This window comes from Pyrgilauda ruficollis, unplaced genomic scaffold (assembly GCF_017590135.1).
Source record: "Pyrgilauda ruficollis isolate IOZ18807 unplaced genomic scaffold, ASM1759013v1 scaffold85, whole genome shotgun sequence".
NCBI lineage: Eukaryota > Metazoa > Chordata > Aves > Passeriformes > Passeridae > Pyrgilauda > Pyrgilauda ruficollis.
The window spans coordinates 4,456,048-4,480,488 of NW_024530488.1; the positions used below are offsets into that span (position 1 = coordinate 4,456,048).

The 24,441-nt window shown below is 40.7% G+C and overlaps 1 protein-coding gene across 2 annotated transcripts; it reads left to right on the forward strand.

Annotated features, from left to right (window-relative positions):
• Window positions 1-730: 730 nt before the first annotated feature.
• Window positions 731-23,503, forward strand: TMEM47 (transmembrane protein 47). Of its 2 annotated transcripts, none has more exons than XM_041487847.1 (3): window positions 731-1,219; window positions 13,854-13,994; window positions 19,749-23,503. In XM_041487847.1, the coding sequence occupies exons 1-3, from the start codon at window positions 994-996 to the stop codon at window positions 19,925-19,927; spliced, it is 546 nt and encodes a 181-aa protein (XP_041343781.1). In that variant the 5' UTR covers window positions 731-993; the 3' UTR covers window positions 19,928-23,503. The 2 variants fall into 2 exon arrangements, with proteins under 2 accessions (XP_041343781.1, XP_041343782.1); XM_041487848.1 differs by lacking the exon at window positions 19,749-23,503 and adding an exon at window positions 14,693-16,208 and having other exon boundaries at window positions 741-1,219.
• The last annotated feature ends 938 nt before the right edge of the window (window positions 23,504-24,441 follow it).

The window sequence follows — 24,441 nt, forward strand, 5'->3', positions numbered from 1 at the left end:
TATGGACATTACACTCCACCTTCGTGCCTGTGTGTGTTTGTATCTCGAGGAAGAGCTGCTTCAGACAGTGAATTATACTAGTACCTTGTTTAATAACTAACCTAAACATTTGCCCTTGACATTCTCAGCACCTCAGTGCTAATTAAACAAAATAAACAGAGACTAAATGGAATCTGGGCAAAGTACTTATCCTTCCTCAAAGATTTAATTTGGGATCAGCAACGCCGCTGACGGGAGACAGAAGCGCGAATCGCAGGTAAGTCCACACACGAATAATGAAACGCTGAATTATTTTTTAAAACCCTCCGCTAATATCTTGTGATTTAAAGGTCACTCCAGAAGAAGAATCAAGGTCAGGCACGGCTAATCCTGCATCCGAGGCGGCCTTTTCTTTCGCCCGGTCCCTCGCCGTAGCGATGCCGCGGCGGGGCCGGGGGTGCAGGCCCGGGACCCCCTCACTGCCCGCCCACACCCAGGGGCTGCGGCGCGATGGCGGGGCCGCCGGGACAGAGCCGGCGCCTCTCCCGCGCCCGGCGCGGCCGAGGCCCCCAGGGAAGCCAGGGAGGCCGCTCGGGGGCAGCGGCAATCAACGCCAGGCGATGCGAGCGGCTCCGGGCGCCGCCTGCGGCCGCTGAAAGTTCCCCAAAGTCGCCCCCGGCGGGGCGGGGCGGAGCGGGGCCGGCAGGGGCCGCGCCCCCGCCCCTTCCCCGCGGAGCGCGGCCCGGCCTCCCCCGGCGGGGGCGGGCGGGCCGGGTCGGGCGGCGCCGGAGGGCCGGGGGAGCTGCTGCACCTGATACACCGGGGCGGGAGCGCGGCGGAGGAGGGCGGGAGGGAGCGGCGCTGCCGCCGCTTGTGAACGCCTCTCTCCGCCGTTAGACAGCGCTGGTCTCGCCGCTTCTCCCTCCGCCCGCCCCTTCTGCGCGGAGCTGGGCTCTCGCTCCTGTTCCCCTCGGGGCCGGCGGCAGCGCGTCCTCCTCGTCTCCCCTGGGCCCCATGGCTTCGGCCGGCAGCGGCATGGAGGAGGTGCGCGTCTCGGTGCTGACCCCGCTGAAGCTGGTGGGGCTGGTGTGCATCTTTCTGGCGCTGTGCCTGGACCTGGGAGCTGTGCTGAGCCCCGCCTGGGTGACGGCGGACCACCAGTACTACCTGTCCCTCTGGGAGTCCTGCCGCAAGCCCGGCAACTTGGACAGCTGGCTCTGCGAGTCGACGCTGCACAGCGGTGAGATTCGGCTGCCCCCGCTGCCCCGCTCCCCTCCGCCGCCACCCCTTGCTGCTTTCGCCCTCGTCCGCCTCCCGTTCCCTTGGCCGCACTCCGGGCACTGAGAATTCCTTCCCCTCGCCGTGCCCTGGCTGACCCACCAGCATCCCTCGAGCTGCCCCTCCTTCACCCTAGTCTCCTTCGGGACTGTATGGCAGCCCTTCCTGGGGCCAGTCCCCCCAGAGCGGAGCAGTGCCCCGCTGCCCCCGCCCGTTCCCCGCCTCGCCCCCTGCCGCCCCTGGTCCCCGCGCGGCTCCCAGCGCCAGCCGCCGCTACCGCCGGGAAGAGTCCCCTGCACCTTTGTCCGCCCGCTCTCCGCACCCCTTCCCTTCCCTTCCCTTCCCTTCCCGAGCATCTTCACCCGTCCCCGTCCTCCCCCAGCCTCCCCGACCCGCATCTCGCCGGCGGTCGGGCTGGGGCGGAGGCGGCGGCGCTCCCAGCGAGCGGCGTGTGCGGGAGGGGCAGCGCCGAGCGCCCGTGCTCGGAGGGTGCGGGAGGTGTGAGGCTTCAGTGAGGGAAACGAGTCACATACAGTGACTGATATATACCGTGGTACTGTCACAAAAGATTCCGAGTTTGAACTAGTTTTGATTATTTTTTCCGTGTGGTGGCTTCCCTATACAGTGAGAAACTGTTTGGGATCGAGTATCTTATACTGCCCCTCCGCCCCCATCTGAGAAGTCTCAGGTTTTGGAAAGTTGGGGCTTCCTAAACCAAAACCGGTTGCTACTTTGTCCAGAGTGGGGACGCCTGGGCTTGGACTCCCTCCATCACGCCGGGCGTGCTTGTGTGTGTCTTTCTCTAGCACGTACTGATCTCCCCATCGTCTTTCACGCTCCTTTGCCTGCATGCCACGCTCCCTGTTGTGATTTCTTGATGCTCATTCGTTCTTCACCTTTTTAGGTCTTTGATCACAGATTGTTATTTTTTTTAAAGTCATTTCACTATTGCTAGGAGTACTTCAAAAACGGGTTGTGAATGATAAAAACAAGCTGCCTGTTGAATATTCTTCAGTAAATTCTTTTGTAGTGTGATAATTGTTTTGGTTTTCATGGGTGGTTTTATTTACTTTATGCCTGATAGCAACTTCTGGAGCCCCAACAGAAGCACTGACAAATGCAACCAGCCTCCCCCCCATCGTTTTTATCTTCATTCGTGTCCACACATACACACTTCCATTTATAAATCGTTTGTTTGGATTGCTGTGCTCTTTGGTTAGGTAAATCGTGCAGGGACAAGATGTGTGGTTTGGGGGGGAAAGCAAAGGACTGACTATATTCTTGGTGTGTTTTGTTTTCCTCTGTTCTCCGAAGTCCTTGTAGGGGTTCTGGGAAATAACTGATCTCAGTTTGAGTTGGAATTACACAGGTTCCTTTGCTGCTGTACTTCTTTTGTTTTTTCTGTCATGTGGAGTAATATTTGAGGGTTTAAATGTTGTTTGGGATTTTGTTTTAAGTAACATAAAATGAATTGTAAAGAAATTTTGGTTTCAGTCAATTACCAGGGTATCTGCACAAAGTTTGGAGTGCTTTCTTTTCCTTCCCTGGTATAAATGGAAATTTATGTAGGAATGTCAGCTTCTACATGTCTCCTTAGCAACGTGAATCCTTTGCCCCTTCTCCCTGTCTCCTGAAATAGTATCCCCTTGATCACAGAAAGACTTTTCAGATGGCTTGAATGAGAACCTGCTTCCAATCCCCCCAGCTCCACACGCTCTACTGGGCTCCCCCCTCCATCCATCTCCCGTCACGCATGCGTGTGTACACACACATGCACACAAAAGTGGGACGGGGAGAGAAGCAGGACAGCTTATGGAACAGCATAAAAGGACACTAATCTCTCTTGTTCCTCTATTGGTCACCTGTCTGTCTGTGGGGATGTGGAAGATGAATGGATGAGGATGGATAGGAATGAGATGTAGCTTTCATTGGATGCTGTGTGTTGAAAATCTGATCTGTCCTCTGCTGGTGCCTTCTTTTATCATGTGCACAAATTCCTGCCTATCCAGTTTTATTCAAGTTCCTTGAATGAGCTGTGCCCATTTTCCTCAAATACTTTCCAGTCTAATAGAGGCAACTTTCACAAGCTACTGTGGAAGAAGTGAATGATTGTTTTACTTGAGGTGGCTGGGATAAACCCTTCATTTTCCTCATGTTCAGCACAGAGCACCGCATTTTTGCCAGACCTGAAATATGAGAAACTGCACTGTTTTCCTCTTGTCTTTTGCTACTGTGGTACAATTGCCATTAAAGCCAATAGGAAGGCTCCCACTAAGTTCACCAAGTTGGATTGGGTTCATATTTGAGATCGTTTTGTGTGCTGGTGTTAATATTTTAAGTGCACTTTCCGCCTACATTGTGAATCCAGCAAGCAGTATTCTGCAGATAGTGGAGAGCTCCCACAGGGAAAGCTCTTTTAGCTTGATACCGGTGCAGGCAGCTTTACAGCTAGCTGTGAGAAGCAGCAGCACACACAGGAAAAAAGGCATCTTCACCCATGGTTTTAAGAGATTTACTTCATCATCCCTTGAAGGAGAGCACCTCAAGTGGCACCATCAAGGGCATGCTCATACTAGAAGCTGTTAAAGCATATTCGAGGTTTAATTAAAAACTTCTGTTGTAATTAGATGTAGGACCCCTGACTGCTGTCAGAAGGGCAACTTGGTAGTGGAGAGCAGAAGGAAATGCACAGAGCATGGTTGCACTGGCTCTTGTAGCAGGGAATAATCTCGTTTTTCCTGGAGCATTGCTAGTGCTTGGAGCATGTGTTCACATTTGTTCTTTCACTGATCCAATGGCTTTTTGGTAACTTGCAAGTATTGTTTGCTCACATACTACTTTTAAACTTGTGAAAGTACTTCACAATAATTATGGTTCAAGTATGTAAAATAGTGAGTCAAATTAATTTTTTGACATCTGAAAATTATAAAGTATCTCATCTTAATTTGTTTTTCTTTTTTTTGGAGTCTTTAGGATCTGGGTAAATCTCCTGCTAGCAGCAACTTCAGGAGCTGAATAACAAAGTTGTCAGTGTGGAAAGCTTCATTACAAAATCTTAAAATTCAGAAATGCAGTTGTAAAGCTCTGAAGTGTCACCACCCATCTTGGCATCTAGCTGTTTTCTGTGATCGAAGCTTACCTTGGCTAATGCACAAGTTGTCTTTAGATCAACTGTATTTTAAACTTGTGTGTCTTTAAACAAATGTATTTTTTAGACCTTATTTGAAATGCATTATATCTAGTTTGTGATGGTTCATTTGCAGATTTATCAAGAGTTATATAGAATATTTATTCCTGTCACAGCATTAAAATTAAATGTATCTTGTATAAAACTGCCTGGTGTATCTATACCTGCACAGGTACTTGTCTTCTTCCTGCAGATTAATAACAGTAAATTTTAATTTATGCAATAGACTGCAGCCACTGTGGCTCTTTAAATCAAAGATACACAAATGTAATGTAGAAGAAATAAAGAGCTCCACAGAATCTGACCTGCAGGTGAACATTGTCTATTTTGGCTTAAATATGTGTATATGCTATTCATAGAAAACAATGGCTCCTTTGCAGCCTTTCAGTTTATTGTGAAAACAGCATATATAAAAATACATTTGAATGGTTTTGATTAACTCTATTCATTTTGGTGAAGGTGGGGTATATGGCTTTGTTACTTTACAACCTGTGGATTTCTTTATGCACCATTCAGTTTTCTTCAAGAATATTGCGCTCTTTTAGAACTGCCCATGAATACTTGAAAAACAAAACATCTCCGGGAAATACATGCAGCAGAGTCTCTGAATGTGTATTAAACTTTGTGATGAGCAAACAATGAAGGTAAGCTTAGCCTGTAGCATAGTGCAGTAAACAACTTGAGTCTAGTTTTATGCTTGTAATTTTGTTCTAATTTGTTCTTAAAATAAAAACAGCATCAGAGGCTGTTCATTCGGTAGCACTTCAAGGGGCTTAACCTTAATTACGCATTAGATGCAGATACCTGAATTGACATGCCAGAATAGTCTTGGATGGTGTCTCCTTGTTCAGAATCTAAGGAGCTGTTCCAAGAGGAGATTGCTAGCTCAAAAGCATCTTCCTCATTAGAAGATCCGGATCATTGCTCAGGTTTGATGTTGACATGTCTTTGTAAAAAGCTCAGCAAGTCTGGTAGTTTGCTATAAAATAACAGAAGAATGAATGTGATTTTACTTACAATCTAAGGAAGCTTTATTAAAACATTCCTTCTGGTTTTGAATACTGTAGTCTGTCATTTTGTGTATTAACTCTAATAATTAATCATCCCCCCAGCACTGTATCTGAAGATGGATATAAAATCAAACGCCATACTACTTCACACTCAGTGTCTAAGACTCTGAGCAGGCTGATCTGATTTTGAAGTGCAGTCTGACTTGAAGGTTGGCTCTACTTTCCATGGTGAGCTGAGCTAGGTGACTTCCAGATGCCCTTCCCAACCTAAATTATTCTTGTGATTCTGTGATGACTGTCACTCTGTTTATGCCTGATGTCTATCTGGCTTCTTCAAACTGTTCAGAATGCCTTGAATTGGCTTAACTACCTCTCACAGCAGCCCCTGATAGAATATTTTAAGGACTGCTCCTTCTCTTACATATGGACCTGTTATTTTAGCCTCAGACTTCCCAAGGCCATGAGCAGCAGATCCTGTTCAGCAATCTGGAGGTGGAGGCTGCCATTGCAGTGAGAGACATGGTTAGAGCACATCTGTGATGTTTGTGTGAGTTCACCTGATCAGATCAAGAGCACCACACACCTTATCAGTGATAATACTTTAAAAAAAAAAAGTAAAGACTTGTAGCTATGGTGAGTTGTTGCTACTGCTCTTGTTCATTGCAGTTTTAAAATCAGTAATGTATTCTGTTGCTTCAAGTTTTGTGTATTAAATATGACGTCCCTGGAGTTAGGGATAATGCAAGAAGTTTTTAATATTTGATGAGATTTTTATATTTAGAATTGCATAGAGAGTGGCCTTGCCTCTGCTACTGATTTGTGGCCCAAGATGACCACACAAGATTCAGGGTAACAGGAGGAGTGGTAAAGTTCCAACTAGCTGTATTGCTTTGTGCATTTCACTTTTCCCACTTAAAGTCATTGTTCTGATGGGAATTACACCTCAAACTCTTTAAAATGCTAATTGTTTTTCTCAAGGAACAATGGAATGTGTTTTGAAAGTTGCTAGTTTTCTGGAAGAACATTGATAACTGTGGAAAATAGTTACCTTCCAGTTCCAATGCAAAGCATAGTTTTTCAGATTACTGAAAAGTAGTAGCTTTTATAGAAGAGGTCAGAAATAGTGAGCTTACTGTGAAAAGCTTGTATAGCACATCTCCCACACTTCTTTCCTAATGGCAGAGTTCTAAGAGTACCAGGTTTTTGTGAAGTTCTCAAAGTTGTGGGTGTGTGCAGTTGTTTGAGGGTTTTTTATTATTTTTATTGAATGAATGAATATCCAATAATTAAAATGACATAGTAGCAAGCTAGTCTCAGAAGAATGCTGTGTATCCAATAGAGGAAATGCCTGAGTACATGCTGTACTATTCTGTGAATGAATTATAGATTACATGATTTTCTGTAATGCTGTGCTTGTCTTGAAGTCCTCTGTTGGCAAAAGCAGTGTGCAATGTGTGTTGCTTATAAATGGTAAAATAAAGATCTATATAATGGCACCATTTAATTTTTTATTTGAAGTTGTGCTGTGTTTAAAGGACTTGGTGATTTTAGAAATAAAGGTGGACCACAGAGCATACAACATACCTCACCGCAGGCCACACCTCTGCAAAGTGTATATATTTCATATAAATAAGGAATGCAAGCTTTAATCTTGGAGAGGTTTGTGTCCGTGGGCAGATGAGCAGGCGCCTGCTGCGTTTCAAGTTGCTCATGCATCTGCACCCTCCCAGGCATTTAGACCATTTTGTTGTCTTGCTGTCTCTTTTACACAGCAGTAGAGTTGCTTACCATGTTTTTACAGATATAACCAAATTGTCCCCTGCACTCCCAGTGGCATCTTTGGATGGAAGGTGAGGGGCACTGCTTTCCATGGCGAGGTGAACAGTCTGCATAGTGGCTGCCTAGTTCTTCCCCCAGACTATAAAGCACGTCCTTTCCAGGCTGAGGAGGGTAGCTGGGAGGAGAGCACCTTCTGCCTGGAGCATCCTGCCAGTGGGCTGTTTGTTATCTTGCCTGGAATAGTCAACCTCTTCCTCTCTCATCTCAGTTACCTTGCTCTTGGAGAAGGTGAAAGCCCTAGGAGGAGCCCCAGTGAGAGGGTTGCAGCTCTGCAGGGAGCTGCTAAGGCCTTTTTCCCTCAAAGGTGAGAGAGCCCTGAGTCTGGGGGCATCCAGTAATGGTCAGCATTCCTGTGCATCAACAGCAACAGAGCATTGGAAGGGACCAGTTAAATAACAGGCTCTCTCTGGAGCAAGACTCAGATCTGGATTTCCTTGTACCTATTTGTTCACAGGCCTCGTAAATCTTTTTGTGCCTTGGGTCTAGCAGACAGAGGAGGACAGTTACAGCCTGCCCTAGCAATCAGGAAATCCTGCTGGGAAAAGGGAGCAGAGGTGTGAGGTTAGAGTCTGGAGCCAGAGCTGGGAAGCAAAGGCCTTGCAACTTCAGAGAAGCTCTCTAGGCCCTGGTGTATGGCAGCTGAAGAGTTATCTGCCTTTCCTCCTTCACTGGTCGGCTGCCCTCATTATCCATTAGCAGTCTGCACCTCTGTAAGACACAGGATCTGCACCAGAAGGCTGTTTTTTGGATGTCTCTCTGCTTGTTCTCTTTTTCTTTGACTGATTCTAAGTGACTCTCCACTCGGCAACAGGAACACTAAATCATCCTACAAGCCTCTTGTACAGTAAATGCAAAATGACTGATGCCTTATGTGGAGCCTCTGAATTATCCTTGGGAGGCACTTAGAGATTTTGGCACCCAGCATAAAATGCTTAAATTTCTCTTTGGGTGTTGTCAGTGTCCTGGTGAATTGGAGCTGTGGGAAAGTCTTCCTGTTAGTCTCATGGGTGTTGTGCAGCACTTGGGTTATGCAGGGCTTTGTCCCACATGCTGCTGTGTGTAGATTTCTTAGGGAAAATGTCCTTCTTAACATATCTGTGACTTAACATAGCTGTTTCATTTGTTTAAATTTATGGCTTTTAAAAGAAAACCTTGGTGTAAAGTGAGTTCTCTCAAGGAAATTATGCTTTCAGCCAGAGCTGTCTGTCCTGTAGTGCTGGTAATGCTTTTCAAGTGTCTTGAGTGACTTGAGTAGCCACATGCACAAGCAATTTTCCTACTTCAGAAAAATCTTATTCTCAATCTATAAAATAAAAAGAAAATATAAAAGCCAGAGTATGTCTATGCAGCAGCCAGCACTAGTAATCGTACTATACCAATCAATGAGCAGAAAATACTTATTGTCATTTTTCTACAAGGCTCCACTGTGAAAAGCTGTGGCTAGAGCAATTTATGGAGGTTTGGTATGGATCTTGCCAGGAAGCACTTGTACCTCCAGTGTGCAGGAGTGTCCATTGTGGGATCCCAAAGGACTGTGCTTGCAGGCTGGCTGTACAGGAGCAGAGGAGTGTGGACCCAGGAACTTACAGGCACTGGGCTTCCCAGCTTGTGCCAACATCCCCTTCATCCAGGGCAGAATTCTTCGGAGCAGCTCTTTGAAAGCCTCAGGTTCCAGAGGTGACCTCTGCGGAGTAATTTCATGTGAGAACTTAATGGCCCCTGCTGTTCCTCAGCTTTCTCACAGAATTTAGTGGACCTTCGCCTTCCACAGAAGCCTCTGCTCCTGCTGAAGAAAGAAGACATGTCATTGATCATGCAACCAAAGCACTTTTAGGAACTAGAGTTTGCCTTTATGGTTTTATTTATACACTACACTTCTTAAACTTCTGTTGGCTATTTGATATCTAAGTTTGAATATGAAGCAATTAAGAATATCTCTAGCTATCCTATTTAAGTTGATTTTTATGATACTCAGTGGCTTACATTTAATTTCTTATGTGTGGGTGCCTCAAGTTTCTCTGCTTCACACATGCTTTCAAAATCATTATTCTTGATTTTAAATGCTATATTGCAATTTCTTATTTATTGTCTGAGGGCAGGTAGTTGATAAATTGAAGCATTTCAATGACTCGAAACGACTTACTTGAGTGTTGTGTTTTTGTTTCTTACCAAGATTTGGTTTTGTTTAGAAGGTCAGGCATTGCCTTCGTCATGTAACAGCTGCAAGCATTTTGGTACTTCAGTGTTTATGAGGAGAAGACTTGGTGAAGAACCATTGTATGGAAGAAAGGAATATTTAATTGTTTCTTAAGAAATTAATTTAGTTCACATGCACTGACTGAAAGAGTCCTATACACAAATGCTTCACATATTCCACAGTATGTTTCTATGCCCACCACTTCTTCTACTTCATTTCCTTCATAGAATACCATGTTGAAAAACATACTTAATTTTGGGGTACCTTACTGAAAACATTACATCTATACTAGCCTTTTGCATTGATCTTTCTTGTATTAAAAAAATAACCTAGTTATTAAAATACACATTTCAGGACTTCAATGTGTTGTCTTCTTTTATGGCTTTCCCTGATTTCTTCCTAGTAGTGAAGTATTATTTTGTCCAAGAAATTGAGGAAATAGCGCTGCCCTTAATTAAAAATTACAGCTCAAAGCCTTGGGTAATTTCTTTTGGGGAAAGAAGGGAGGAGAGTTAGAAATGTCAATGCACAGTTGACACTGTGCCTCTGGGTCACTAAGAAACAGGCAGAATTTCCAAATAGCAAGGAGACCAAGCTGTCACCCACAAAGGCACTGACTTTCATGAGGAATTAGCTGAAAAGAAACAGTATGGTCATGGTTTGGTAGCTTTTTTTTTCTTTTAACTGAAGATGGTAATTTTAATACATTTTTCACCAAATACATATTGAAAATATGTCTCAAGTGTCTAGGTTCATATTTATATATATTTCCAAATACTGAAACCCACATCCCCAAACTAATGGGCAGATTATTATAGTTAAAAATATGCAAACACTGTAGTCGCTGTCAGAACTGCAGTATATCTTTCTCATGGTTATAGACATTGGGATGCTTCTTGGGGATTTTCAGACCTAAAAATAGGATACATTAAGTGAGCCTTTTCTTAAGAAATCTCTCGAGTTACCTAATAATTGTCAAAAATGTCTTAATTCTAGTTTGGATGGGATAGGTGACACTACTTAGTGTATTGCTAAAATGGTGGAACAATGAAAAAATCTAAAGTTATCTAAAGTAATAAAGGAAATCTTATTTGGCCATGACATTAGGTCACAGTGCTTTTTAAAGTCCAAAAGTTTATTAACATTTCTGTGAGTTTTACTAGTTTTTTACTAGTTCCTAATATTTTGCTTAGATAATGAATATGTATTTTAAAAACCTGTAGTGGTGAAAACGACTGATGAAAAGGACTGTGAAAAAGATGGATGTGTACTCTTCAAGTGTAACCAATTGTGTTTTGAATGCAGAAAAGTAATAATTATCATCCATAAGGCCCCATTTTATTTCTGTTTTTCATATTTCTATCTCTGTGAGAACAAGCAGTCTCACTGAACTGCTGAGGCTCCTGAACTTAAAGTCTTATTAGTAACTTCTTTGCAAGATTGGTGCATGCCTAGAAGAGGTGCAAGCATATTTTGGATGCTCTAAAATAGGTTTATGATGTTTATGTTTGTTTTGATCAGTAGCACTGTGTAACAGAACAATTTCCTGACCCATTTTGGTGCTATGTCCTTGGGTAGTCTGAGAAACACTACAGATCTTTATTGTAGAAAAACTGTTGTGTTTATATTGTAGATATTTGTGTATGTGTAGATTTACAGGGTTCTCTGCCTTCAGAGGTAGTGGTTCTTTGGATCTTTCTTTTATCTTGTGTAAAGACCAATGGCCTGGATTAAAAAAAAAAAAAAAAAAAAGATAAATGCTGTTAAGTAGAAGACCTATGCAGAAGGTTTTGCTTCCTTAGTCCACCGTGAGCTTTATTTTGTCACCAGAGAAATGGCTTTCATAATTGAAAGTTAACGTTTTTCAAAGATGACAAGGAGATTTAAACATATAGTTACTATGGTAGCCACTATAGGAAAGTTTAGTCCTGTATTCTTTGTGCACTAATGTCTGACCTTCACAATGTTCTTCAGCCACAGTCTCTGCAGCTCAAGGCAAAGGCTGGTAGCATTGTACGCTCCTGTGAAAGGGACTAAAATAAACAGGCAATTCCAGATGTGCCCAGAGCACAGCATTCCGTACCTGGTCCCCAGCTGGTGGTGAGGAACAGTAAGAGTCTTGGTTTTGTCCTGCTGTCAGCATCACTGAGTAGGTTGTCTTACTCAAGAAATTAATTTTGTTTATCCAAGGCAGTTCTTTTTTAGTTGGGAGTGTAGGTGTCTCCCAACACTCATTTGTCCTTTTACCTCCCACATCAGTACTATAGTAAGGTAGTTTGTTTATTTTTTAACCTTTCTAAAATCTGTATATTTGTCCTGGAAGTTAAACTATATTCTAACTCCACACTTATGTCATCTTTGCCTAATTTATTATCAGTTTTTTGGTGATTTTTCTAGTGTGGTTTTGGAAAGCAATAGGATGGTTACCCTTTTTTTCCATTTAGCTGCTACTCCAGTGTCATACACATTCCCTTTGCATTAGAGTTTGGCACCTGATCAATGCAAAGATAACATTTAATATTTAATTATTTGTGGTGACTTGAAAAAAAAATTTAGTTTTCCTGTCTGGCCCTTTGATTTATTTCATCAATTTTATGTGTCTTTTAACTTTGGTGTGATATGGATTTATGTGGCTGGTCTTTGTACCTGTGTAGTTTTCTAGTGCAAGAATTCCTTTCATATTGTGCCAAAGTGATCCATTCTGTTTATTTATTTCTGGTTTTTATATCTGTAATGCACTTTGATATTGGAAAAATCCTTTCTAAATCATCAGTACACTAACCTCTTGGTGTTTCTGAAGGCTCCAGTAAGAAAGCAAGGACTAAAATATCTTGGAAGGTTGAGTACTTAGTAATTAAATTATTAGTAAAGCACATGCCTGGATTTCTGAAAAAAAAATGAAAATAAATGTGTGCACTTTCACAAAAACACCTTTAAAATCACTTTCTTTTCCAGCAATGCTTTTATAGCTCTTCTACCCACTTTCTTCTTTTAATCTCCTTCATCCTTTTTCATGTAATATGTGAGGGCTTTTTGGTGATAATAGCTGCCAGCATTCCATTCCCAAACTCCACAGCTGCACTGTCTGTATCTTCAGCAGATTAGATTCCTCTTGAAACTAGATCCATTGTTTGTTGAAAACAGTGCTTTTTACTCATTTCCAAAAGAGGATGCTCGTTGTTGTTGTTGTTTTAGTAACCTTAAGATATCTAAATTTAATTTCAAAATAATAATCTTATTTTCTTTGAACTTTGTGATGCATTTGGACATTTAATTCTGAGTATCACATGACTGCTAGAATTTTCAAAGTAATGAGATGCAAACAATCTATAGGTCCTTTTCCCTATAGCTGAATTTATATAATCTTCCTTGAACTAGTAAATAGTAGTGATAAGCAGTAAGTGGTGTTCTGATTCTTTTTCTTGATGCCTGCTGCTGGAGAGAGGAAAGGTCTTAGATATTCTTTTGGGACAAGAGACAGCCTGTGCCTTTCTAAAGTCCCAGAGAAGCTCTTAAGTTAAATTTTGGATGTTGTATACATGCATGATGGCCATCAGCTTACAAATGGATTCTGATTTATGTGATTTAAGACTACAAATATGTTGTTTATAACTGCATCTACTATATATGAGAATAACTAGAAAATATCCTGGGCCAAATGCAGAGGTTGCTTTTGGGGAAAGAAAGACTGCTTGAGGATAACTGACGTTTTAAAATGGGCTTGAGATTTAACTGGGTTTAACATTAACTGCAGCTAATGATTGTTACTGCCTTTAGAAATTCTTGACTTCCAGCTATCTTTTAGTGTTGAGAAAATATATATATATTTTTTTAAACCTTTGAGCATCTCCTCAGTTTTGTTACTCATACTGTGTGGCCTTGGTACTTCCCAAGGGACAGATGTGTATGATGAGGCTCTGGTATTTCCCTTGCTGTGTCATCCTGATCAGCTCAAGCAGAGGTTTGAGTTTCACTCTCTTTTGTGAGAAAGTTACAGCAGGCTGAGGGGCAGCTAACACAACACCAGCTAATTTTGAGCCAGTCTCAATTTCTCATTCTAAATTGGATAAAAACCAGGGGACCAAATTACTCAGTTTTACTTGAGACAAAATCCCAACGAAGCCAACTAAGGCTTGAGTAAGCGTGGGAGGTTGTGGCACTTTGCTTCTGAGTTACATCTGTTTTACGAAGGTGATTCACTAATTAGGGGAAAAAGAAATTCAAGGCACAGCTCTTTTTTTACTCAAGCCTTGATGCAGCCTCTGTGCTCCTCATATTCTCTTGTTTCTCTTAGGCCTATGGGCTTGTTTTACTGAAATTGTATTATTATATTTTTCCCCTCTTTGTTTTTTTTTTCCCTTAGACTGGCAGATAGCTACTCTGGCTCTGCTGCTGGGTGGTGCTGCCATTATTCTCATAGCTTTCCTGGTTGGGCTGATCTCCATCTGCGTGGGATCTCGGAGGCGGTTCTACAGACCAGTTGCAGTCATGCTCTTTGCTGCAGGTAAGCACAGGCATCATTAAAAAGATTTCCTGAGAGCAGCTGAACTTTCATGGGGGGAGATATGCCTCGTTCTGCATACTAATTCAGAGGTGTTTGGTTACTTCTGTCTTAAATCCAGTGAGGTTTCTCAGGCTGTAAGTTCTGCACAGCATTAATAATTTTTGCAGTTGCACTATAATTAGTTCATAAACAATTATTTATTTGCATTATATTTATTGTTTTATGAAGTACATGCAGCAGGAGAAACTGCAGAGGATAAAACTTAAAATACCATTTTTAATCTGTGATTTTGTGCTCCTTGATGTCCCCATTTTTATTCTTCATGCAATGCCATTTTTATTTTAATGTTCTCTCTTTTGCAATTTTAAAACAGAGAAATTAATACCCAAAGGTGAACCCTGGAAGCTTTACATGTGAAAATAAATAGGATTATCTTTCAAGGTGTTTATATATGCCCCTGTGCCATAAGGAATTAATTTTGTTGTGTCATCTTGCTTGGTTATTAATTTAACAAGCTGTCACTGTGTAGTCCCTGTTTGGTTTTAAAAACACAAAAATGGAACAGTTTATATAAACTATCAGAAAATCTTAAGGGAGACCTAAGAATCTGAATTGTCTGTAAGACTGGTCCAGTGAGGTACAATTACAATATCAAATCATCTCCTTTTATATATTCTGGTGCTTTGGGGCTTCGTCAGCATGGATGTTTCAGATTCTCCTGAGACTCACCAACCATGGTTTGCCTTCATCCTGTCACTCACATCTGCACTGGAGCCAGCAGCTTAAGCCCCTCTGATAGTCCATAATGAAGAGGATGACAGAACCTTTGGGATGTATTAAAAAAAGCCACTTAGGAGGATATGAGAGGATGAGAGTGTGGAATTGGAGGGAGTTTGGGATGAAGCATAACTCCGGGAAGGCTCCTTCTGCCCCCTGCTGATTACATTGCCTTGATGGAACCGAGCCCTTCAAGATGCACTTTTATGTGCTCAAGACATATTCCTAGATTGCATTGCATTTGCTTTTAGGAAATTAAAGCAACCTAGGATCAGATTCCCTAGTGGAAATCGTCTGCTTTTATTCCATGTGTTGCATTACTTGCCTGGTTAAATGAATAAAGGTGCCATTGTTTTAAAATTTAGTGTTAATTCTGAGGTTTATAAGATATGCTGGGCAGTTCACTTTGAAGGAAATGGGGTTATTTAATTTTTGTAGTGGTTTCTTATTTGGCTTTTGGCTTCATTTCTCATAACATCATGTAGTAACTCAGTAATTATTCAGCCATACACGCCTGTCTTGCTGTGCTGCTCATTTAGTAGTTAAATTTGTACTAAAAAAAGAAATGGCTTTCCACAAGAAAAGATTTCCTCAAATCCTACTGTTTGTCTTCATGTGCTCTCCTCTGCATAAAATTGCTTCTAGTCTTTACTACAAAAGGTTGATGGTGAAGGGGTTTAATGTTTACTTGAATCTAAGAGGAAATTAAATTGGTTCTTTAGCTTATGATGGTGTTTACATCTTCCCTTTGCCTCTGCGTGTGTGCATGTGCATTTTGAATAGCCATAACCTGAAGTATATGAGAGGAGAGATGATGAGGCCAAGACAACCTGCCCCATTCTTCTTCGTTATCTAGCAAATCTGGGGAGAATCCTTTCAGGATTTGGCACTTACATTGATAAAAGCCTTTTCCTACAGATTTTATCTTTGATGTCAGCAATTTGTAGAGATGAATATGGATAGCGTATCTTGAAAGAATTATGGAAAGAATCCCCCACTGAAGAGGGCAAAGTTAAGATTGTAGCAGTTTGTACCTTATGCAGCTTTCCATGGATTCAAGCCTTCATCTGTGGATTTCACAAATCTTTCAGGATAAACGCCACCCTAACCTGTGAATGTGCTGGCAAGACCAAATATTCTGTGTAACTCTGGTTGGCAGTCTATCAGCTGCCTCTGGAAAAAGGGCACAGTATGAATTGCCCAGAGACATTTAATGATGTGTGGGTGTTGGGTAGAAAAGGTCTCTGTGTGGAAGAAAGGACAAAATGGAAAAGTTATTTCCAGGTGCTTTATAAGAGTCTAAACAGTTGGCTCCAGGCTATTTTTTTTCCTTCAAGTTTTGATTTTTCTTTTTCCCCTCAGCTTCAGGTTTCAGTTAGCACTCTGTAGGTGAGGGAGAAGATTGACTGACTGGGACTGGAAGAGATGAGAAAGAAAGGGACCAAAAAACCCAAAATTCGACCTAGATGCTGAGAATAAGCCAGCAAGTAATGAAAAGATGGGAATGTGTTTTCACACAGTATGTATTTTAATGTTGAGAGTTAGAGGAATGCCTCAGGTAGTGGAAAAATGTGGAGCAGACAGGGAGGCAGTTGCAGGAAATCTTGCATGGAGCCACCTTGGCTCGTGTGCCTCTGTGGTCTGGTGGAGGTCTCCAGCTCATGGACCTGCTGGGATGTCTTAGAGCTCATGAACCAAGCTGGCCCTGAAAACTGCACCCTCAAAGTGCAGGCTCACAAACTTGTCAGTGCAGGAGTTTCATTGTACACTTACTGTTTAACTAAGTGCTAACCTAGTCTAATTTAGGGGCAGAAAGAGAAAGTGTGCTTGCTGAAAGTCCATAAAAGAAACAAAAGAAAAATTAAAGATGTTTGCCTTTTGGTGCTGTTTTAACAAGTGTTTGGAAGAATATCCTGTTAACATTAGTGAGCTTTTAATGCATTTCACAAGATGCTTTTACATGCAAGATAGGGAAAAAAGTAGCTAAGTGAAAATATTACGGGTAAGAAAGTAATATAAAATGGTGGCAGATAATAATTGGAGAATACTTAAGGAGATATCTTTTAATTCTGATAGAGAGAGCACAGTCCAGCTGGATTACATCCTTAGTTCTGTGCTATTACCTATTTTCATAATGATGTGGAAGATACAATGAAAGTTTACTTGTCAAATTTTACAGTAGAAGTAGAAAAAATTGCGGAAATATTGAAAGCCAGAATTTGATCCTGTGAAGTTGATGGAATGATCTGAAAAGTAGGACTGACTTCAGTAGAATGTAGTGCAGGTTCCTACAGGGCAGCAAAAAGAGTCATAATATCAAAGAAATACTGTTGGGGAAAGAACTCTGTAGGTTATGTGCTCCAATCTCCTTGTTGAGGCAGGATGGTCACTAACAGTGACAGCTTTGTCTGGTCCAGTTTTGAAGAAATTCAAGCATGAAGATGTTGCAGCCTTTCCAAGCATGTTGTCCTGGGCCCTTATTGCCCTCCTTATGATGGTTTTTTCTTTGTTGTTGTCCATCCTGACTCTCTGAGAGTAGTGTCCACTCTCATTACTGCCAGCTTGCTTGGCACTGCAAAGAGAAATTTTTTTTTTTCTATCATTGTTGCAGCTACATTTTCAGGTAATCTTTGAAACACCCAGCACTTATTAATGAAGTGCTTTACTCATTTGAAATGAGCAGGAGGTAGAGAACAGAAGTACAAAATTTACTAGCCAGCACCAATATTTTCATAATTACAGATCAATTAGAAAGCCACATCATAACTGGGGTTTTTTTTTACATCAAAACTTACAGTCAAACATTTGTACAGAGGAAAAAAAAAAGATAACTGAAATTATATTTTCCTACTTTTAAAACATTTCTTATAATTTCTTCATGTTTATTATGATGAGTATGTATAATTGCATATATTTCATGTGAATGGAATAAAACTAGTATTCCTGTTCCCATACTGCAAACATCATAGTGCTTCATAAAAGCATGTCTACATTTGAAGTGAACAATCAAATTTGAGACTATTAGTCTTTTCTGAACAGCATTTGAGTAGCAGATTTTTAAAGATTTCCTTTGCAGCCTGTTTTTTCTACAGGAAAAGACTTGTGCTTCTGAAGAATAGTACACACTTCCCTTAAGCAGGTCAGCATAGCATGGAGTTCCTTTAAATTCATTAGAAACAGATCAGTAGTTGGAAGCATTGCTTTCAACATCTTTTGGGGTCATGCTGGTCATTTCTCATAACTTTGCTGACTACTGTCTCCAGCTCCCTTCCTGCTCTACAGGGAAAAAAAATGACAGATGGCAAAATCAGTGCAAAGTGATGACAGTGCTATGTAGGGTGGCTGCTCCCACCAGCCACTTGCTGCCAGCACTTGCTCTGAGTTCTACAATAGCGTATCTGGATCAATAGTAGGAAAAGCTGGAACCCTCACTATGGAAATGTCAAGAAACCCTCTTGTGTGTGTTGCTGCTTTAGCAACATGTTCCTCTTCCAAGAGAATCACTTTTTTTTTTGGTTGTGTTTTGACAAGTCCAATCTGTAGATTGAAATTAAGCATACTTCATATGTTACACTGGGGAAGGTGGAGACTTCCTTGGTTTGCACTTGACACAGAAGACACACATGGAGCAGTTTCTCCATTGACTCAGCAGAGATGCTGCATCCCAGTGCAGGAAGGCACTGAAGAAAAACTCACATATTTCCATACATTTTCAGAAATCCTTTTTGACCTTGAATGGTCTTAAAGATGTTTCTGAAAGCTGAGCATATGTTGAGGTGCTTTTGGATGTAAAGATGCTCTCATTATACAGAACTGGAATGCATAATCTTTTCACAAGAGTAGCTGCTTTTCCCAGTGTACCCTGCCAGAGTTTCTCAAATGTTACACAGTATTTTGTGAGCTGACAGACAAAAAATTATATTCAAATGGAATAATATTAAGTAACACTTTAATAACTGTAGAATTTTAAAAAAGTCCTGTGGATTTTTATATCCACATCAGAAAATCCACTGTGCAAACATTATTCAGATTGTCAGTCTCAAGTAAGGGTCCAAAGACTACTCTCTAGGCTAAGCTGGATGAGCTGAAATTCCCAGTGAGTGTCTTATAGAGTTTTGTCACTGAGGTTCTGAACATGGGATATGATCTCCCCATACCAGTCATGTCCTCAGGACAGGTGAGCATTTGTCTCCAGGGCTAATGAAAGGGACCAGTTGGGCAAGGGGATGTGTGTGAGTGAAATGGCCAATATGTGTCTGTGGATCTCAGAGACAGTGCTATAGAAAATAATGATTTGTAAGCCTTTTAATGTCTTGAATTTGACCTATTTTATTATCTTCTTTCATCACACAGTATTTCTGAACCACCCTCTAAATTCATAATAGTTTGCCAGTTTGAAGTTTAGTGACTGATCAAATTTTACAGTTTTCTTGGTATTCTGTGCAAGAATGTCATTAATTCTGCTTACAGAACACAGTAATGAATATGAAATATGTGATTCACTGAGTCTCTACTGAGCACAAGTATATATCACCTATGACAATGAATTATTTCTAGGCTAAGTAAATTATTTGATTCTCAGCAACATTTCTTAATATGTATTCCCGCTTCTGGTTTTGACTTATTTATAATGGCAGTAGAACAAATTTTGCTGTTATGGTAGGAGTAATGACTGCAAACTAATAAATATAAAGGAGAGACAAAAGAATTTGGGAAACACTAACTGATTATTTTGTGAACATTTTAAGGATCATCATTATATCACAGCAATAATATTTGCTCATCAACGAGGAAGTATGGAAGAGCTGCTCTGTTCTCTGTGAATGAAATGAAGGTGATTTAAAAAGAGCAGCACTTACAAGCTAAAAATCACCAAAAACATTTTAAATGTGAATTTCAGTTATTTGATATTTTCTTTGTTCTAGGGAAGCAAAATAAGGCTGCTTCTGACATGTGTACTTTTTCTTTCTCTTTCAGTTGTTCTCCAGGTCTGCAGCTTAGTCCTTTACCCAATCAAGTTCATTGAAACGGTCAGCTTGAAAATATACCATGAATTCAACTGGGGCTATGGCCTGGCGTGGGGTGCAACTATATTTTCATTTGGGGGTGCCATTCTTTATTGCCTGAACCCTAAGAACTATGAAGACTATTACTAGAATCATTTCATGAAAAGAAAAATTTAAAAAAGGATTACCCCATCTTTTCTAGCTCACAGTTTTTTTAGAACACTTGTGGAGCACCAAACAGTCTGCTCTGTTGATAAAATAGCCTTTGCCTTTTGGGTGTGAACACTGTAACCAGCTTTTACAACCATTTAGAAGAACTGCAAACACTAGGATTGCTGATCTTACATAGGCAGATGCTGCAAGCTCCTGATACATAAACTTCATTTTTCCTGACAACAAGCAAAAGGATCTACGTGACAGCGATCATTGTGAGAAAACTAGTTGGAATGAGAATGCAATGCCAGCATCTGCTGTTGCCTTCAGGGGAGCAGCTGGTATGGGCTCCATTTAGAAGTTTCCCTGTATCATAGAGGATTCAGATGTCTGATAAGCAGGCACTGGCATCTTGTACAATAGGCTGAGTTGGCCCCTTGTTACTTGCTCAAAAGCGCTCTTAAGGAATTAGTTGCAAGGGACTGTGTTGAGGGCAGTGAATGTAACTGGTTAATGACTTGTCTAATACCTGCATTCAACAGTCTGCTGATAGAATAATTAAAAAAAAAAAAAAAAAGAAAAACCCAAACAAGCCACCAACCCACACAGGATTTCATGAATTAGTAATCGACATCACCGTGCCAGCTGTAGCAGATTGTTGAAGGAAGTCCAAACCCAGAGACATGTGCTTCTGACTGTGTGGTTGGAAGTTGTCTCATCTCTCAGTGTTTTGCTGGAGGGGTGAAGATAATGGTGAATAGAAAAAGACCTGTTCTGTCCCTGAGACATCTAAAATGTATGAATGAATTGCAGTTGTCCTGAGTACCCATTTAACTTGCAAATATTGTCATGAAAAGAATGCATATGGAACAAGTTCAGTTATATTTTTGAAAGGTATTTGTTAGTATAAATGAATACATATAATACAAATATATATGCACAGGGAGAGAAATGATTAATCCTAAAATTGTAATAGGAGCTGTGATGCAGTGATTAAAATATGAACTTTGTACACATTCTTGAAAGTCTTGGATTGGTACCCCCAATTTTGTTTGGTGTTACAAAATAAACACACAATTATTTGTCTTCTGTATATGCCCTTGTACAGACTCTGTGTTATGGGAAATGCTTAAAAGTTCACATTAAGTTAAGGTAGAACTGGACAAAAATAACTTCTTGCTATTCCATGTGTAATATAATACTTGCTAAAAATTCTTTTCTAAGGGTGTTACAAATTAAAAAACTGCCATTTTTTAAAAATCTGGTTAGGTTATGAGTGTCCCTGATCATCAAGAATACAGCTGAGACCCCATCATGTCCATATTAAAACATTAGCACTTCAGGAGGTAATCTCTTGTTTTTAAAAACTGAATTTCTAATGGACTTTTTGGTGATTATGTACATCTGATTACTCTTTGCTTAGTATGTTTCCCACTTAAAACATCCAGAGACTGTACTCATGAAATGAAACCCAAGATAAAATAGGGAGAACCTTCACATGAATTTAATCCGCATCACTTTTATTTTTGTTTACAATTTGCTTATTTGGATATTTTCAATTAATTATAAGCATATTTTTATACAATTGTAATCTTTAGAAATAACTATTTTTTTTAATGGAGAAATTTAAATTATATTCCGTGTGGACCTCTACACAAGCAGATATACTGGGGTTGCGCATCCATCTCTACGCAAATGGTTTTGCTGCTCCCACGGAAAAAGCTCCCGAATTGCTGGGTATTAAGATGGCATCTCTTGTGTTTCTGCTAGGGCACCATCTCCAGGGAGATGAGGGTCTGCAATGACCACAGGAGGTCTCCTAAATGCCTTTAGGAGGTCACTGTGCAAGTATTGCTGGCTTGTGGAGATGGTTTGTAAAACTCTGGCACACTTTGGAGTTCAGTCTTTACTACCGTGGCAGAATATTCTGAGTCTTTGCAGAACCAGCAGTGATTAATTAGATTAGATGGAGCAAAATTACAGCTTGACATGGAAGGGACTGCATGGCAGTGCCCGGAGAACAAAAAGGATGGGAGGAAAGCTTGGATCCAGTTATTTCACAGGCACCAAGAGAGCATTTGTAACTCTGCTTTATTTCCTGACTTAAGCCGGATATTCAGTATATAGTTCACTCAGTATCTTTCTGAACAGCTGTGCAGTTCTGCTTTTATTTAGCAGCATGGAGAACATTGTAGTTTGGCATGGGAATTAGATTAGTGCAGAGAAGCCCACTGTGAGAAGATGTCTGTACCTTTCTAAGGAGATGGTGTTTTGGGGCCTGCATTGTACTGACAAGAAGGTACAATGCTGAACCCACATTGTAGCCACTAATTTATCAAATTGTTTTTCTTTATGTAGAGTTTGAGTGAAAGCAGCTGCCAGGCCTAAGGCAGGTGCAAATGAATGGTGCGTGCTCTGCAAGTGACTGGTTGTTAATGTGAAAGGTGTTCAGGCACAACAGTTTACAAATATGAATGCCTAAAGACAGGGTTCTTGATTCACAGTTGAGTCAAAGATCTGATTTTCAGTCCCAATATCTGCTTTTCCTCTTGAAGGTGATGCAGTCTACTAGGACCCACCTCAGACTCCTCAGGACCTTTGTGTTTGGGCATCTAGTGTGTGGATTTAGGTACCTACCTTTAGCTTAGGTTGCTACTGCAGTGTCTTTTTTTTCCTCGTTACCATTGCAAATTTGGCAAGCATTCTGTTTCTCAGAACAGAACTAAAGGTAAATGCAACTTTGTGCTGATTCTTGGGGTTTTTTTAGCCACAAAAAAGATGCAAGTCTGTGTCCTGAGTGTATGTACGACAAATTAATAATTTTGTATGTTGTGCTTGTGTCATGTCACCATTATTTAGGTTGTTTGACTTTATCTCACTGGCAGAATGATTCTCTCCCACAACAAATCCATTTTTTTCTTTCAAATATATATGAATAAATATATATATATAGCAAACTTGCAAGCAGGGCTAGTTATTTGTATTTTTTAAGCTTAAAATATACCGTCCGGTGCTGACAAATAACCAGCACCTCTTCTGGATTTCTTGCACAACTTCGTTTAGCTTTTGTAAATTTTAAAAACAAATATAGAGAGACTTATGTGTTTGAAATATAAATGATATATATGGATTAGCATGTAACTGTATATTATTAAACATGCAATGAACTGACTGGTAAGTGAAGTCTAATCTTATGGCTAGCAATGTAATTTATTCAGACTGTATTTTTGTACAGCGCAGTGCACACTAACCTATTGCCTCTGTGTCCTCTATAATGCCTAAAACTGTGCCTAGAAATTTCATTTATGTCTTTCAGAAAAAGAAAAAATATTATTAAATGCTTCATGTTGTTGATAGTATTGGTTTTTCTGATGTTGTTCTTTATTTATTTTTGAGAAGTGTATGGTATGTTTATTAAGTGAATCCATCAAAATATGGTTCGTTTTAAATGGTCATTGTTAGCAGGGAAAGACTGATTTTTTTTATCTAAACTTTTAAGTTTTCAGTTTTAATACCATTTCTGCATTTCACGATTTTTGTAGCTTACATAAAGTTTTATGTGAAAAAGTAACTGAAATAAAAAAAAAATTGTTACACTACGAAAATGTGCCTGTTTTGCTCTGAGTAAAAGATGTATGCAGCTCAGGTGGTGTGGTTTCCTGAGGAGGAGCAGGCTCCTTAGGCTGATGAATATTCCTGGTATTCATTTAATTCCATGCTAAAGGAATCTTATCAAAATACACAGAGGGAAGAGAGGGAGAGATGGAGGGGTGTCATGGGCAAGTTCCTGTATCTCACCTGGCCATGAAGCAGTATCACAGGGTGAGTTTCTGGATGTCACAGAGCCCACACTGCCTTAATGAAGATTCAAGTATTTTAACATCAGAAAACCAGATGATTTAAATGTAAATTACAAGGCCATGTGTTGGATTGTGAATCTGTACCGAGCACATTGTTCCAGTGAGGGAATTTATTCATTATATACAGGTTTAGTTCTTGAATTTCCAATAACTAATACTTTTGTCTATTTTGATTCTGAAAGCTGTGTCACTCTTCATTGTGAAAAAACACAGATGCTTTGAACCTGAGAGGTGGTGTTGCAAAAAAAGGGAAAGCATGTTTAAAGCACTAAAGACATGATACTGTGTTTTTTCTACTACTGGATATGGTATCCATTGCATCACTGGATATCCCCCAAGTGGGTGGGCAGCAGCCTGAGGCTGCCAGCAGAAGCCAAGAGGAGAATGGGAGGCAAAAGCCTTGCTTGGCTTCAGCAGATGAGTGCTGAGTGAATACAGGCACAAGGATGGGTGTCCAGAGTGGAAATCAACTCATGGGAAAGGAACTTGGAGCAGGGAACAGGCATGATGGGAGTGAACAAGGATGGGAGGTGCCTGAAGCTTTGTTCCCTTCTGAAATGCATTGAGAGAGGAGGTTCACAGGGAACTATGAATCCACTGGGATTGAGGGATCGAGTCAGGGGTAATGAAAGGCATATTTATTGAAATCTG

Bases quoted from the DNA above. Each gene is read 5' to 3' on its own strand.
- TMEM47 (XM_041487847.1), top strand. From the start codon at position 994: ATGGCTTCGGCCGGCAGCGGCATGGAGGAGGTGCGCGTCTCGGTGCTG. The intron at 1,220-13,853 runs GTGAGATTCGGC...TTTTTCCCTTAG, and splicing joins CGAGTCGACGCTGCACAGCG to ACTGGCAGATAGCTACTCTG. The intron at 13,995-19,748 runs GTAAGCACAGGC...TTTCTCTTTCAG, and splicing joins AGTCATGCTCTTTGCTGCAG to TTGTTCTCCAGGTCTGCAGC.